At 32.2% G+C, this 16,350-nt stretch overlaps 1 protein-coding gene across 3 annotated transcripts in view; it reads left to right on the top strand.

The window, feature by feature from the left end:
- CPNE8 (copine 8) overlaps nucleotides 1-16,350 on the top strand; it is a 368,836-nt gene that overhangs the window by 182,634 nt on the left and 169,852 nt on the right. For all 3 annotated transcript variants that reach the window (XM_067696130.1, XM_067696129.1, XM_067696131.1), the window contains 2 exons: nucleotides 299-403; nucleotides 1,736-1,777. In XM_067696130.1, the coding sequence (XP_067552231.1) occupies nucleotides 299-403; nucleotides 1,736-1,777 (147 nt within the window). The remainder of the gene's footprint in view (nucleotides 1-298; nucleotides 404-1,735; nucleotides 1,778-16,350) is intronic.

Below are 16,350 nucleotides of genomic sequence, written 5' to 3'. Positions count from 1 at the left end.
ACTTTTCACTGTATCAATTTGTCACCACAATTTTTATAGAGAGTATTTACAATGCAGCTTTAGGATTTATTGAACTTGCAGATCATTTTTAGTAAACTCATTGTGAAATCTCATTGTTTTATGTTATGATGAGCTAACCTTTAAAGTTTTAAAACTGCAAATCTCTTTTTATTGACTGATATAGCAGCAAAAGAGGGACTGGTAACATGTATTCTGCACAAAAAGAAACAGAAGAATGACTACTAAAACAATATATTATAACTGAATCATGAAAATAACTGAAAACTTTTTTTTACAGTTTTACAATTTGTCATAAAACAGAAGTTGTCAAAAACACTCTGAATCCTATTTGGCAAGCATTCAAGATCTCAGTCAGAGCTTTATGTAATGGCGATTATGACAGGTAAAATAAATGACAACTTTTCTGAGAGTTTTGAATGTTCACTATAGTATTTGTATCCAATAATCTAAGTTGAATTTTAAAAATTAAGTTGGCTCCTTTACCAATGTAAATGTGTATTTACAAAAGCATAGTTGATTTATTCAGAATTTTTTAAATAACTTTTTTTTTAATCCACAATGATTTGGGGAGGAGGGATAATATGAGAAATTAAAATTTGATTTAACTAATTTTCAAGAAAAAAATGTGCAATGTGATAAAAATATATTGAATATTTGTTTAACATATTCAAAAGTCATCCCAGAATTTTCATTTCCTCAAGATTTTCATTTGGTATTATCTTTCTAGAGAGGAATAAGTAAATATACAAGATACATAAGTTTATGACTACATATGTTATAAACCCTGATTTACTCCTGAGAATCCTATTTGATATCTCTGCTCCCATGGTTGCTGAATTATAAAGGTTCTAGACATGTAGAACAAGGAAATTCTGGTGTTTTACAAATAGGTGGGTGAGGTGGCCCTGAAGATCTTCCCACAATATACCTGAAGATTTTTAGTATCAAAGTTATTTTCTTTTTCTTACGAAAGTTGATTGTAAGATTATAATACAAAACCCCCTATTCACCCCAAAAGATATTTTTTTATCTTATTACTCGTATATTAGAAAAATGAAGATTTATTATATTAACAAATATCATAGAAAGAACTATTGATTGGTATATTGGTATATGTCATTAAATTTACTTTAAAATTTATTATGCTATTTGACTGTCACTTTATTTAATAGTATCATAACTCTATTTAATTGTACTCATTCTAAGAAAGTGATTCTTGTAATATGGTTCCTATTTAGCAGCATCAGCAGCAACTGATGAAACTTGTAGAAATTAAAGTCTTGGGCCCAACCCAGGCCTACTGAACTGGGAACACTGGGCATGAGGTCCAACAATTCACGTTTTGACAAGCCCTCCATGTGATTCTGATCCATGCTGAGTTTGAGAAATACTTCTCTAAGATAATGGTTTTGAAGAGTGGAGGAGTAGCTCTATACCTCTCTATTGAGAAGCTATGTCAAACTATAAATGCTTTTCCCATATACTTTCTTACTCTGTTTAAAGAATTAAAAATCTGTATGATTTTAGAAACCTATTAAGATATAAATTGAAGAATAGTATTAAAATTAGCAAAATCAACTTTAAACTATTTTGTAAAACCTGAAAGCATATTTTATCTAAGAAAATCTATAACTTACTTTTTAACATTCAATCATATGTTAATTTGATCTTACTAAGTAACTTCACTCTGTGTATATGTTTTCCCCATGGACAGAACAGTCAAAGTAGAGGTGTATGACTGGGATCGAGATGGAAGGTAAGGCATTGTCTTTTCTTTTGTTTTTGCTCTTAAAACTTATAATGCTTTAAGAAGCAAATATGCTGAAATGACCACATTTTCAAATTTTAATTTTATATTGAATATTTTTTGTCTTGTTTTTCTAAGCATTACTGAGGTGTTCACATGAGATTTTAAGAATGATTGTATCAAACTTGTGAAATAAAATAGAGGTCGTCCTTCTTTCTAGTAATATAGTAAAGATTTTCAACTTGGACTTGATGAGTTCTCATTATGCACAATTTATAGATTCTAGTTTTATATCTAGAGTAGTGATTCTCAAATTTCTGTATCTCATAATCTCTCTGAAGATTCCTATAACCTTTCTACACCTATCATCCATAGGAACACACCTGAGCTCCCCCTCCAAAAAGAAAAAAAGGACACACACCTCACAAACAAACAGCAAAACAAAACTCTGGAATTATGTCTGGTGATTGCCAATAAAAATAGTTAAGCAGAGCTCCAAAATCATGGTCTCCCTCTGCATACCCCAGCATCTTAATGAGTAAAAGAGTGGAACACACTACTTTTTCTCTTTCTTTTTTAAGTATTTTTCCACTGTTTCTACTGTTTTAAGTAGGACTGATATTGAGGTGTTTTTAAATGATGTTAAACCAAGGAACCCAGACATGCTCAAATCTCACCTTGCTCTAGATAACTGTTTCTTTAGGTGGTTCCTGAAGGGACTGAATATACAGATACCAAAGGAGAATGACAAGTGGGAAATCAAAGTCACTTAATTTTACTTGGCTAGTGTTCTCCATTCCAGCCTAGAGCTCACTGGTATACGGAGCTGAAGCATTAGGTTAAAGCTCAAGATCTAAGCAAGGCCATTCTCTCTGTGTTTTATATAAGCCAGCAGCCAAGCCCCAAAAGATGAAAATGTCTAGATACCCAAGCACTACTGTTAATACAGGAACAAATTTGATTGAAAAAGTGGCCTGTCCTGAGGAAGCACCTCCCCTTATTTCTTCTGCTTACATGGGTAGAAAAATTCATCAAGGCAAGGCCCTCCACCAGCAGAAAGATTGTGACTCGCCAAAGGCTCAGATGATGATTAGCATTTTTAGTGATTAAGTATTTTCTAATTAAGGTATGCACATTGTTTCTTTTAGACATAATGCTATTGCAAACTTAATAGACAACAGTACAGTGTGAACATAACATTTTTAAATGAAATAGAGGTGGCATACAATATTGTTAGTTTCAGGTGTACTACAAAGTATTTTAACATTTGCATAGATTATGAAATTATCACCAGGATAAGTATTATAACCATCTATCATCATAGAAAGTTATTACATTATTGAACATATTGCTTATGTTGTGTAGTATGCCATGACTTAGTTATTATATAATTGCAGGTTTGTACCTCTTAACCGCCTACACCTATTTCACATACCCACTACCTGCCTATGTTCTGGCACCCACCCAGTAGTTCTCTGTATCTATGAGTCTGTTTTCATTTTATTTGTTAGTTTTGTTTGTTTGTTTGTTTGTTTTACATTATACATATAAGTGAAATCATGAGGTATTTGTCTTTTTCTGTCTGACTTCTTCACTTATTATAATACCCTCTAGATTCATCCATGTCGCAAATGGTAAGATTTCAATTTTTTTAAATTTCTAAGTAATATTCCATTGTGTGTGTGTGTGTGTGTGTGTGTGTGTGTGTGTGTATCATCTTCCTCATCTATCAAATGAAACTCGGGTTGCTTCCATATATTGGCTATTGTGAATAATGCTTCAATGAACATTGGTGTGCGTATATCTTTTCAAATTAGTATTTTTGTTTTCTTTGGGAAAATACCCAGAAGTGAAATTGCTGGATCATATGGCGGTTCTTTAATTTTCTGAGAATTTGTCTTACTGTGTTCCATAGTAGCTTCACCAGTTTACAATCCCACCAACAATACATGAGGATTCCCTTTGCTCCATATTCTCACCAACACTTGTTATTTGTTGTCTTTTTTGATAGTCATTCTGAACATGTGTAAAGTGATATCTCATTGAGGTTTTGATTTGAAATTTGCCTGATGGTTAGTGATGTTGAGCATCTTTTCATGTGCCTGGTGTATGTGCCATCTGTATGTCTTCTTTGGAAAAGTGTCTATTTAGGTCCTCTCCCATTTCTTATTCTGTTTGTTTGTTTTTATTGTTGTTGAGTTGTATGAGTTCCTTCCACATTTTTGATATTAACCCCTTTTCAGATATATTGTTTGCTAATATCTTCTTTCATTCTGTGTTTTTAGCTGTGTTTTTATTTCTTGATAGTTTCTTCTGATGTACAAAAGTTTTTTGGTTTGATATAGTCCCGTTTGTTCACCTTTTCTTTTGTTTCCTTTGCCTGCAGAGACAGATCCAAAAAAATATTGCTAAGATGAATGTAAGAGAGTATACTGCCTACTTTTTCTTTTAGGCATTTTATAGTTTCAGTTCTTACACTTAAGTCTTAATCCATTTTGAGTTTATTTTTGTGTATGGTGTGAATAAGTAGCCCAGGTCAATTCCTATGAATATAGCTGTCCAATTTTCCCAACATTATTTATTGAACAATCTGTCTTTTGTCCATTTTATATTCTTCCCTCCTTTGTTGTAGATTAATTGACCATGTAAATGTGGATTTATTTCTGGGTTCTCTATTCTGTTCCACTGATGTATGGTTCTGTTTTTGTTCTAGTACCATAATATTTTGATTACAGTAGCTTTGTAGTAGACTTTAAAATCAGGTAGAGTGATACCTGAAGCTTTCTTCTTCTCTCTCAAGATTGTTTTGTCTATCAGAGATTTCCATACAAATTTGGGAGTTATTGATCCTAGTTCTGTGAAAAATGACATTGGTATTTTGATAGGGATGATTTTGAATCTGTAGATTGTCTTGGATAGTATGGTCACTTTAACAATATAAATCCTTCCAATCTGTGAGCATAGTATGTCATTCCATTTGTTTTGCTTCATCTTCAATTTCTTTCAACAATGTATTATAGTATTCTGAGTATAAATATTTTACCTCCTTGGTTAAATTTATTCCTAGGTATTTTATTTTTTTGATGCAGTTGTAACTTGGATTGTTTTCTTAATTTCTCTTTCTGATAGTTTGCTTTTAGTGTATAGGAATGCAACATATTTCTGTATATTAATTTTGTATCCTGATACTTACTGAATGTATTTGTTAGTTCTAATAGTTTTCTGATAGCATTTTTAGAATTTCATATATATATATATATATATAGTATCATGTCATCTGCAAAGAGTGACACTTTACTTCTTCCTTTCCAGTTTGGATTCCTTTTAATTTTTTTTCTCATCTGATTTCTGTGGTTGGGACCTTTAATACTTTGTTGAATGAAAGTGGCAGGAGTGGGCATCTTCTTCTTGTTCCTGCTTTTAGAGTAAATGCTTTGAGTCTTTCTGCATTGAGTATGATGTTGACTGTGGGCTTGTCATGTATAGTCTTTATTACGTTGAGGTATGTTTCCTATATATCCACTTTGTTAAGAGTTTTTATCATAAATGGATGTTGAATTTGACAGTAGATTTTTCTGCATCTATTGAGATGATCACATGCTTTTTAACCTTTGGTTTGTTAATGTGGTGTACTACATTTATTGATTTGCAGATATTGAATCATTCTTGCATCCTTGGGTTAAATACTACGTGATCATGGTCTATGATCCTTTAAATGTATTTTGAATTCCGTCTGCTAATATTTTGTTGAGGATTTTTGCATGTCTGCTCATCAGTGATATTTGCCTGTAATTTTCTTTTTTGTGGCATCTTGTCTGGTTTTGGTATCATAGTGATTCTGGCATACCTTCCTCTTCAACTTTTTGGAATAGGTTTGAGAAGGATAGGTGTGAAATGATTGTGTTAAATGTTAAATGATTAAATGATGGTTAAATGCCTAAGTGATTTAAATGATGGTAGAATTGACCTGTGAATCCATCTGGTCCTGAACTTTTGTTTGTTGAGAGTTTTTTGATTACTAATTTGATGTAATTACTGGAATTGGCCTTTTTAAAAATGTCCTCTTGATTTTGTCTTGGGAGAGTTTACATTTCTAGGAGTTTATCTATTTCTTCTTAGTTGTTTATTTTATGTTAGGTTGTTCATTTTATTGGTGTATAATTTTTAGTATTCTCTTATGATCTTTTGTATTTCTGTGGTATCAGTTGTAACTTGTCCCTTTGTTTCTGATTTTATTTATTTGGGCTCTTTTTTTATTGATGAGCATGGCTAAATGTTTATCAATATGTTTATTATTTCAGAGAACTAGCTTCTGATTCATTGGTCTTTTCTGTTTTTACTCGTTTCATATATTTCTGCTCTGATACTTATTATTTCTCTCCTTCTACTATCTTTGGGTTTTATTTGTTCTTCTTTTTTTAGTTCCTTTATGTGTAAGGTTTGATTCTTTATTTGAGAGTTTCTTGTTTCCTGAGGTAGGCTTGTATCACTGTAAACTTCCCTCTTAGAACTGCTTTTGCTGCATCCCGTAACTTTTGGATCACTGTGTTTCCATTTTTATTTGTCTTCAGGTCTTTTTTAATGTCCTCTTTGGTTTTTTCAGTGACCCATTGATTGTTTAGTAGCATATTGTTTAGCCTTAACATTTTGTGGTTTTGCAGTGTTTTCTGTGTTTATTTCTAGTCTCATACTGTTGTGGTCACAGAAGATGCTTGATATGATTGCAATCTTCTTAAATTTATAGAGACTTGTTTTGTGGCCAGCATGTGATCTATTTGGAGAATGAACATAACTTTTATATGCACTGCAAAACCAAAAAATTCATGTGACTCAATTTATTGTGATATTTACTTTACTGTGGTGGTCTGGCACCAAACTAACAATACCTCCAAGGTATTCCTGTACCTTGCTTTCAATGTGATGTAAAAAATGGATGAATCATTCTTAGGTAAAAGTCTTATGTAACAAGAAGTTTGGTAATTTGGTAGAGATGAATGAGTGTATGTTTTGAAAGAATCCTAAGAGACATCAAACAGGCTAGTGAAATGTATAAAAGAGCTGTCTCATATTATGTGAATTAGAGTGAGAGCAAAGGTAAGTCAAAGAGAGTAGGGATAGATTGAAAAGTAGAGTTAGAGAAAGACATCATTTATGAAATGTAGTTCAAAGAAGTAAAGCATTTGATTCATTAGCTTTAGGAACTTTTTTCAATTAAAAATGATGCTTGGAGGCATGAATTTAGCAGCAAAGAAAATATTTGGATACATGGTTTTGTAAGTTTGTGTTGTCATTGGATTATCAATTATTTGGGAGAAAGATTGGCAGGTGGTAGATATGCCATCATGAGCAGCACATTCAAAGGAAGCCTGAGGAGTTCAAGACTGTCTGACAATAAAAGGGTGAAGTTGGGAGGGAAAAGATTGTTAGGGGAACTTTAAATATTTCTTCAAAATGAATTTTACAATTAGTAGAATAATGAGAGGAATGCATTTTAATTATATAAGTGGCCTAATAACTTTTTAATGTTGGGGTAAAAATGCTTTCTTTAATGTGAAATATATCTCTATATTTGAATATAAAATATTTTAATGTGGAATTCTGTATAATCCATGTACATTAAAGCATGGGGTTTTTTTAGGTTTTTTTTTAATGTAAGCAAAATTATCATTTGGTGAATGACTTATAAAAAGCAAAATCAAAATCATCATTAAATGAATTTGATAATCCTTTCAACTAAATAATATATGAAATTTGAAAGGCAATTTAGTCTCCGATAAAAATGATGCTTAAAAGTTATAAAATAATGCAGATATAAGTTTTATAATACAATAAAATAGTCACTGTGTAGATTGTGATACAAGTTGATATTCCACCTGGTGGTTACATGTGGTATATTAACATATTGCTATTACATTTTTGCATTCATTTTTATATATTTGGCATAATTTTTCAATGTAGTTGTTCTTTTCTTAAATCAGAGTGAACATGATATGATACTCGTGTTTTATGATACAATGTAATTATCAGCAGAGACTGCTTTCTGTTCTTTGTCTTCCTGCCATCTTTAATATTTGTCATAAATCCTATATGTGTATCATTATTTAAATTCTATAAATGTATATCCGAGTGCTTTTGATTCTTCTTTTTAGAAAACAGTATCTGCTTGGTGGCTTCCATCCTTTATTTTTTTCTTTTTGACAGCTAGACTAGCTTTGTTCAGTAGAAATATAATGTGAGTCATATGTGTATTTCAAATTTTCTAGTGGCAACATTAACAAGTAAAACTAAGCCAGTGAAATTGATGTAAAAATAATTTTAAAAATTTAATCTTATACATGCAAAATGTTATTTTATTATGGAATCAATATAAAATTATTAAGGAGAAAAATTTAATTTTTTTTATACTAAGTCTTTGAAATCTGGTATGTATTTCATGCTTACAGCACATCTCAACTGAGACTGGCTATATTTCAAGTGCCCTGTAGCAACATATGGTTGGCAGTTATCATATTGGACAGCACTGTGTAAAGTTTAATGAAATTGTTGACCTGAAACAAATAAACTGCCAGATATTTCTCCAGCAAAGATGGCTTTATTTAGGATCAGTGGAGAATCTCAATTCAGAATCTGTAACCAGGGCAAGCCACATGCAAGTCCCTGCAGGGCAAGGGAAGGGGCTGCTTTTATAAAGAAAAAAAGAAGTTGGGAGAGCTACAGTAAAGAAAGAATCTGTATTTTTTTTCTCTTTCTGATTTACTTCACTCGTATGACAGACTCTAGGTCCATCCACCTCACTACAAATAACTCAATTTCGTTTCTTTTTATGGCTGAGTAATATTCCATTGTATATATGTGCTACATCTTCTTTATCCATTCATCTGTCGATGGACACTTAGGTTGCTTCCATGTCCTGGCTATTGTAAATAGACCTGCAATGAACATTGTGGTACATGACTGTTTTTGAATTATGATCTCCTCAGGGTATATGCCCAGTAGTGGGATTGCTGGGTCATATGGTAGCTCTATTTTTAGTTTTTTAAGGAATCTCCATACTGTTCTCCATAGTGGCTGTATCAATTTACAGAACCTAGGGTCAGGATGGGAATAAAGATGTAGACCTACTAGAGAATGGACTTGAGGACATGGGGAGGGGGAAGGGTGAGCTGGGACAAAGTAAGAGACTGGCATGGACATATATACACTACCAAATGTAAAACTGATAGCTAGTGGGAAGCAGCTGCATAGCACAGGGAGGTCAGCTTGGTGCTTTGTGACCACCTAGAGGGGTGGGATAGGGAGGGTGGGAGGAAGACGCAAGAGGGAAGAGATATGGGGATATATGTATATGTATATGTATATGTATAGCTGATTCACTTTGTTATAAAGTAGAAACTAACACACCATTGTAAAGCAATTGTACTCCAATAAAGATGTTAAAAAAAAAAAAAAAAAGAAAGAAAGGCTATGTGGCTTTTCATTGTCTGAGTCCTTGCCAGGAAGGAAGATGAGTCTTTCTTCTCCTTTGGACTCTGCTATTGTTGCAGTGTGAGAGAGCTTCCTCTGCTGATCTCCTGGCTGTATTTAATTGAGGTTTCTGTTTATTATGCATATAAATAACTTTATATCAATTGTTTTATTTTTAGATCAGTTTTATTTGTCTGCATTCAATACAAGTTTAGAGTTGTCCCCTTACAAAGTGGAGAAAAGTTGGTCAGTCATCTATATTATTTAGTCTATAAATTTAACCATAGGAAACCAATAGAGTAATCTGATGTTTCAATCTAGAGAGTATTTCAGTCAAAACTTCAAGTGAAAAATGGTTGACAGTGTTACACGCTTATATTGTGTTTTACTTGCTAGGGTACATGAGATAATTGAGGTGATAATGGTATTTACAGATTAGGAACTTCAGGAATTGGTGTGATCTTAGGTTAGAAATCTGATGGTATGTCTGACTCAATTCATCAACTTGAAATTAATTCTGTAGCAAACATCTTGTGCATCTATGAGATATACAAAAATGTGGTAATGCTGTTGAGAAGCAACCAGCTGACATTAAGATGGGTATCTTGAGCTACTTTGAAATAAAAGAAATATAGTCATATGTACTTTTTTAAAATTTTAACACATTAACAGTGATTTGAGCGTGCAGAGACATCGCTTCACCTTGGTATGAATAATTGGTTTAAATGTACTTATGTACTTAATTTCAACAAGTTACACCACTTTTCTAAAATCATTCCCATAGTTCCTACCATTTCATCAAGTGATGTGAAGGAAGAATATTTAAATCTCATTTTAACAATTGAAAAGCTGAAGTGCTAAGAAACTGACTAGTCTGGTTACAAAAACAATCAGTGGTAGTATCCTTGAAAAGCTTCAAATTCTTCAGCTGGCTTAGTAGCTTAATTTAAAATTCAAGGAGCATTAATGGAACAGCTCTGCATTAAAACTAAGTGGTTCTAATGTGGGACTGATTGTAAAAGGGCCACTGAATAAATTTCTGTCTCCCAGAAAATGATGATTTGATGAAGTGGCTGAGCTAGTGAACTGCCAGTCATAAAATCCTGGCTTGTGGTGTCCTCTGAACATAGAGTAAAAATTTCATTATCACTCTAAATTTTTCAAATGTAGCCATTTAAAATAGTGATACTCATTATAAGTAAATAAATGTATCTGTGAAATGCTGTACAAATGTTATCATTTTCTAGTATGTCACCTTTGAAAATAATATTTGATAAATGCATTTGGTGTTTTATTTACATGATTATATGTCATCATTATATAAAATAACTGATTCCTGGTTCAGTGCTTCGCTCAAGAACTTAACATTGTCTGAGACATTATAACTCATTTACAAGGAGGCTTTTATATAAACCTTTATATTTTTCTGATTATTTTAATTTCCTCTTATTCTAATTAATCTTTCTCTAACAATAGCCCTCTATTTACTTGCAATTAACCTTCAATGTCCTAAACATGCATTCAATAGATAAGAGTCAGCATCTTTTCTTATTCCATTACCTATTACTTCTTTGAAACTTTAAAAAAATGCTAATAAACAGAATTTCATAATCTATATTTTATTTACATACTATTTTTTCTTCCCCTACTAAAAGTTTAAGTAACGATTTTTCTCACATTTAGCTTGTGTTGTCCTCTTTTCCCCTTCAATCTATTACTCTTGCTCTCATGAAAGAATGATTTAATTAGTATATATTTGAAAACTGAAGTGGCAATCAATTTTTTACTTCCGTATGTTTTTATTTATTTATCATCCAATAGAAATTCTGTTAATTAATTTTGGAAGAAATTGTTATTGAACATGTACTATGTGCCAGACAGCTTACCACGTGATGTGACTTAATGAAAAACTCCAATCTTTATACAACAATATTTTAATTTTTCTTAATATTTTTATATTCTTTTGCTCACTTTGAATGATTTTGGGTTCTCTCAGATCTGTATTTCAAGGAAAAAAGATTTTTCTTATTTTCAATAAGATTTTGAAGAAAATTATATAAACATTTCAAACTGGTGCTTAACTAAAAGATATATGCAGGATAGATTTTGGGAAGTGCTATTCTAAGCCACTATCAATTATGCAGTTTCAGAGTTTGCCCTGCTCTCTTCTATCACCATATATTTGCTTAGATAGCCTCAACACATGGAAAACTTCTTCTGTGTTTATTTTTGCCTGTTGGTTTTCTATTCCGGCTTAATTTAAATGCTGTGAATTGTCTGAAAGATTTCTTTATATGTCTAAATTCATTTAATCCTTCTCTCTTGTGTGTTGCACTTGCCATTTAGGAATATTTATTAGCATATCTAACATAGTATGTCTTATATTGAAATTATTTCTTTCTGCTTTATCTCTCATATTAAATTGTAAACTCCTTGAGGTTAAGGACTGTGTTTTGTCTTATTATTCCTCACAGTACAGATTATAATGACTTTAATGTATTGGGATGGCCAAAAATTTCATTTGATGTTACAGAAAAACCCAAACTATCTTTTTGGCCAACCCAATAGTAGATTCTTGCTGTATTATTTCATTGTTATAGAAAATAGTATTTAAAATAACCATGTTGTCTATCTAATGGACTCTCAGTTCTCCATCAGTGTTTGTTATCTCCTCATTTCCACCCTTTACTTGAAATTGTTAAATTATCTTGAATACTATTAGAGCTTTTATGCCTCTAGTGAAACTTTGGGCATTTAGTAATTAATTCAGCTGTCATTTGCTTATTCTTTTTTTAATTTATAGACATCTTAGATTTTATATTCACATATCTATGATCTTCTTGTCATACAGCTTAATTAACTTTATGCTTTATTCCATGTTCAAATTCTGATGAGTTTTACCAACTTCATGTAGAATTATCAAATTCAAATTAAAAAAATACATTTATAGTGTAAATTTTTATTTTTGATCACCTTACTATTCATTTGCTTCCATTACAGTGTCATCAATCAAGTTTGGAAAATAAGTTAATTTCTAATTTTTGTAATAAGGTAATATTAGAGTCCTTAGAGCTGAAGGGACCTTTAGAGTTAACTCTTTATTTTACAAATAGGAGACTGAGCCCTAATATTTGCTTATGTTCAATTTTGAATTAATCATCAATTTTACCCTTAAATCTGCCATTCCTCTCATGAGTTTTATTCCATTGTAAGATTACCAGGGGTAAGATTTCAAAGGTTTGTCACCTGTCAAGATAGATGAGAGCAATGGGAGTAGGGTCCTGGAAGTTCTTTTCTTTTCCAAGGTCAACCTTTTAATTGCTGGATTGTGGGGTGGCCTTGAGAGCCTAGGGGAAGTTTCTCAGAAGCTGGGGTTATTAGGAAGGTACACAAGAGACTCTGAACAATGGCTAATTATTAATAGGTGAGTAGACAAATGTTTTTGTATTTTTATATTTACTTTGACTCTATTGATTTACACCCCTTGAATATCATCTCTAGGCATTATAATAATCCCAGGCTTGCACACTTGAAAGGTCATCATCATATTGATACCTCCCTTGCTCTCATCCACCACTTTAATTGCCAACTCCTGCATCTGTAAGCAATAAGCAATGAATGGATGCCATTATTGTCATTAGAATGAATTTTCTAAAGTTAATTCTGTAATTATTTGCAGTTTTCACTAGGTTAAAATATGGAACAAATATGGGTATTTATGGAAAAAATTATAAATATTTGTTACTAGGCTGAAATTGGGTTTTTTTTACAACAGTATCATAATTTGTGCAATAATGTAATGGGGATAAGCTTTTTAAAAGTAAACTGATACTGAAAGAATAGTAAAGAGAGCAACAGAACAGTAGAAAATATTTTATACAATGTAGCTTAGGAAAAGAGAAAAGAAATCAGAACTAAAAAAAAGCCTGAATCATAGAAATGGAAGAAAGAGAATTTATAGAGTCATGGAATTTATATATTTATGGAAACAGAAGAAAGGGAATTTACAGGGAAGAACTGTTGAGAATGGGACAAAACATTCTAGTAGGCTCAGGAATTAAGGCAAAGGAATGGAGCTGAGGTTTTATAAATGTGGGTTAGAAAAGATGTGGGTTATAAGTCCACCTTTCCAAAATAAATCATTTTATATCTCTAGTGTCACCATTGCTGAATTAGGATTAACTTCTTGGCATAGGAAAAAACTCAAGTTATCTGCAAATGTTACTTTTAATTTGGTCTGTAGACAATATTTAATATTAATATCTATCTCCCAAACCCAACATTATACATTAACTCAAGTTGGCACCCACTAAAGAGGTAGCTGTTTATTTAAGAACAACCAAGTTTCTACTTTTGAATGAGAATAAGAATGATAAATTGAAATATAACAGATACTTTCATATGACTTGAAATAATTTATATATAAGATTCAAACTTAAAAATTAAAATTCATATCATTGACTGAAATAATTTCCACATAAGTAGAAAGAAAACAACATAAAGAAAAGAAAATAGACGACTATGAAATAATCTCTCAGTTTGGAAGGGCTTTCTAAACGTAAGAGATGGAACTAAAGGGTCACATTTTAAAAATAAACTTTGTAAGTCAAAGTGTACAGATCTTACATATACAGCACAATTGATTTTCACAAATTGAATATACTCTATAACAAACCCCTGCATCAAGAAACAGGTTTACCAGCACTGCAGAAGCCATTCTCTTCCCTTTCCCATTCACTATTCACCCTCCTGCAAAGTAATCACTTTTCTGACATCTATTACCATAGTTTAGTGTTGCCTGGCTTTGAATTTTATATAAACAAAATCACATAGTGGTTTTGTGTCTGGCCTTCTTTAGCATTATTTGTGAGATTTGTTCACACATGCCTCCAGTTGAGACCACTGCTGAATGGTCCACACAGTTTCTAACACGTTTTTTAGATTCCAGGTGTTTGCATTTTTTCCATCTGCCTCCCTTCCTTCCCCCTCCCCCCCTCCCTTCCTTTCCCCCCTCTCCCTCCCTCCATCCCTCCATCCCTCCCTCTGTCCCTCCTTCTTTCTTTCTTTTTTTCTTTCTCTCTTTCACAGTTTATTTCTAATCTCATAGTTTTGTGGCTAGAAAAGATGCTTGATATGATTGCTATTGTCTTCAATTTTTTGAGACTTGTTTTACAGCATACCATGTGATCTATCCTAAAGAATGTTCCATGAACACTTGAAAAGAGTATGCATTCTACTGCTTTTGGATGGAACATTCTATATGTATCTATTAATCCATCTGCTCTAATGTGTCCTATGGCTGGTGTTTTCTCTTTGATTTTCTCCCTGGATAATCTGTCCATTGATGTAAATGGCACGTAAAGTCTCCTACTATTATTGTGTTACTGTCAATTTTTCCCATTATTTTTGTTAATATGTGCTTTATTATGTGCTCCTAGATGGGGTGCATATATATTTACAATTGTTATATCTTCTTGTTGGATCAATCCCTATAATCATGTAGTGTTCTTCTTTGTCTCTTGTTATTATTTTGCTTTAAAGTCTCTTTTGTCTGATTGGCACCCTAGCTATCTTTTTGTTTCCATTCGCATGGAGTACCATTTTCTGTCCCCTCAACTTTCAGTCTATGTGTGTCTTTAGATCTGAAGTGAGTCTCTTGCAGGCAGCATATGTATAGGTCTTGTTATTTAATTCCTTAATCTACTCTATATCTTTTTATTGGGGGGTGGTATCAGCTTACATCTTTTTTTCTGAGATATAGTTGATGTACAATATAAGTTACAGTAGTACAACATAGTGATTCACAATTTTTAAAGGTTATACTTCATTTATAGTTATTATAAAATATTGGCTGTACTACAGGTATTGCACAATATATCCTTTTAGCTTACTTATTTTATACATGATTGTTTGTACCTCATAATCTCCTACCCCTATACTGCCCCCCTACCACTAATTAGTTCTCTATGTCTGTGAGTCTGTTTCCTTTTTGTTGAATTCCCTACTTATTTTGATTTTTAGGATTCCGCATGTATGTGATATCATACAGTATTTGTCTTTCTCTGTCTGACTTATTTCACTTAGCATAATATACTCCAACTTCATCCATGGTTTTGCAAATGGCAGATTTTTACTGCTTTTTATGGCTGGGTAGTATTCCATTATAGACAGAACTGCATTTTCTTTATCCATTCATCTGTTGATGAACACTTAGGTTGCTTCTATATCTTGACAATTGTAAATAATGCTGCTATGAACATTGGGGCACATGTATCTTTTCAAATTAGTGATTTTGTTTTTCCTTAGGATATATACCCAGGAGTGGAATTGTTGGATCATATAGTAGTTCTATTTTTAGTTTTTTGAGAAAACTCCATACTGTTTTCCACCATGGCTGCACCAATTTACATTCTCACCAACAGTGTAAGAGGGTTCCTTTTTCTCCACATCTTTGCCAACATTTGTTATTTGTGTTCTTCTTTGATGATACCCAATTCTGACAGGTGAGAGGTGGTATCTCACTGTGGTTTTAATTTGTATTTCTCTGAAGAATAGCAATGTTGAGCATTTTTCATGTGCCTGTTGGCCATCTGTCTGTCTTCTTTGGAAAATAGGTCTATTCAGTTCTTTTGTCCGTGTTTTAATTGGATTGTTTGGGGTTTTTTGATATTGAGTTGTATGAGCTGTTTATATATTTTGGATATTAAGCCCTAATCAGTCATACTATTAGCAAATATTTTCTCCCATTTTGTAGGTTGTCTTTTCATTTTGTCAATGATTTTCTTTGCTGTGCAGAAGTTTTTAAAATCTAACTAGGTCCTATTTGTTTATTTTTGCTTTTATTTCCTTTGCTTTAGGAGACAAATCCAAAAACATAATTGCTATGATTTTTGTCAAAGAGTATTCTGCCCATGTTTTCTTCTAGAATATTTATGGTTTCTGGTCTTACATTTAGGTCTTTATTTCATTTGGGGTTTATTTTGTATATGGAGTGAGGAAATGTTCTAGTCTCATTTTTTGACATGTAACTTTCCAGTTTTACCAGCATCACTTATTGAAGATACAGTCTTTTCTCCATTGTATATTCTTGCATCCTTTGTTGTAGATTAATTGATCAT

Source organism: Pseudorca crassidens, chromosome 11 (assembly GCF_039906515.1).
Source record: "Pseudorca crassidens isolate mPseCra1 chromosome 11, mPseCra1.hap1, whole genome shotgun sequence".
NCBI lineage: Eukaryota > Metazoa > Chordata > Mammalia > Artiodactyla > Delphinidae > Pseudorca > Pseudorca crassidens.
This window is presented reverse-complemented; position numbering and strand designations above follow the sequence as displayed.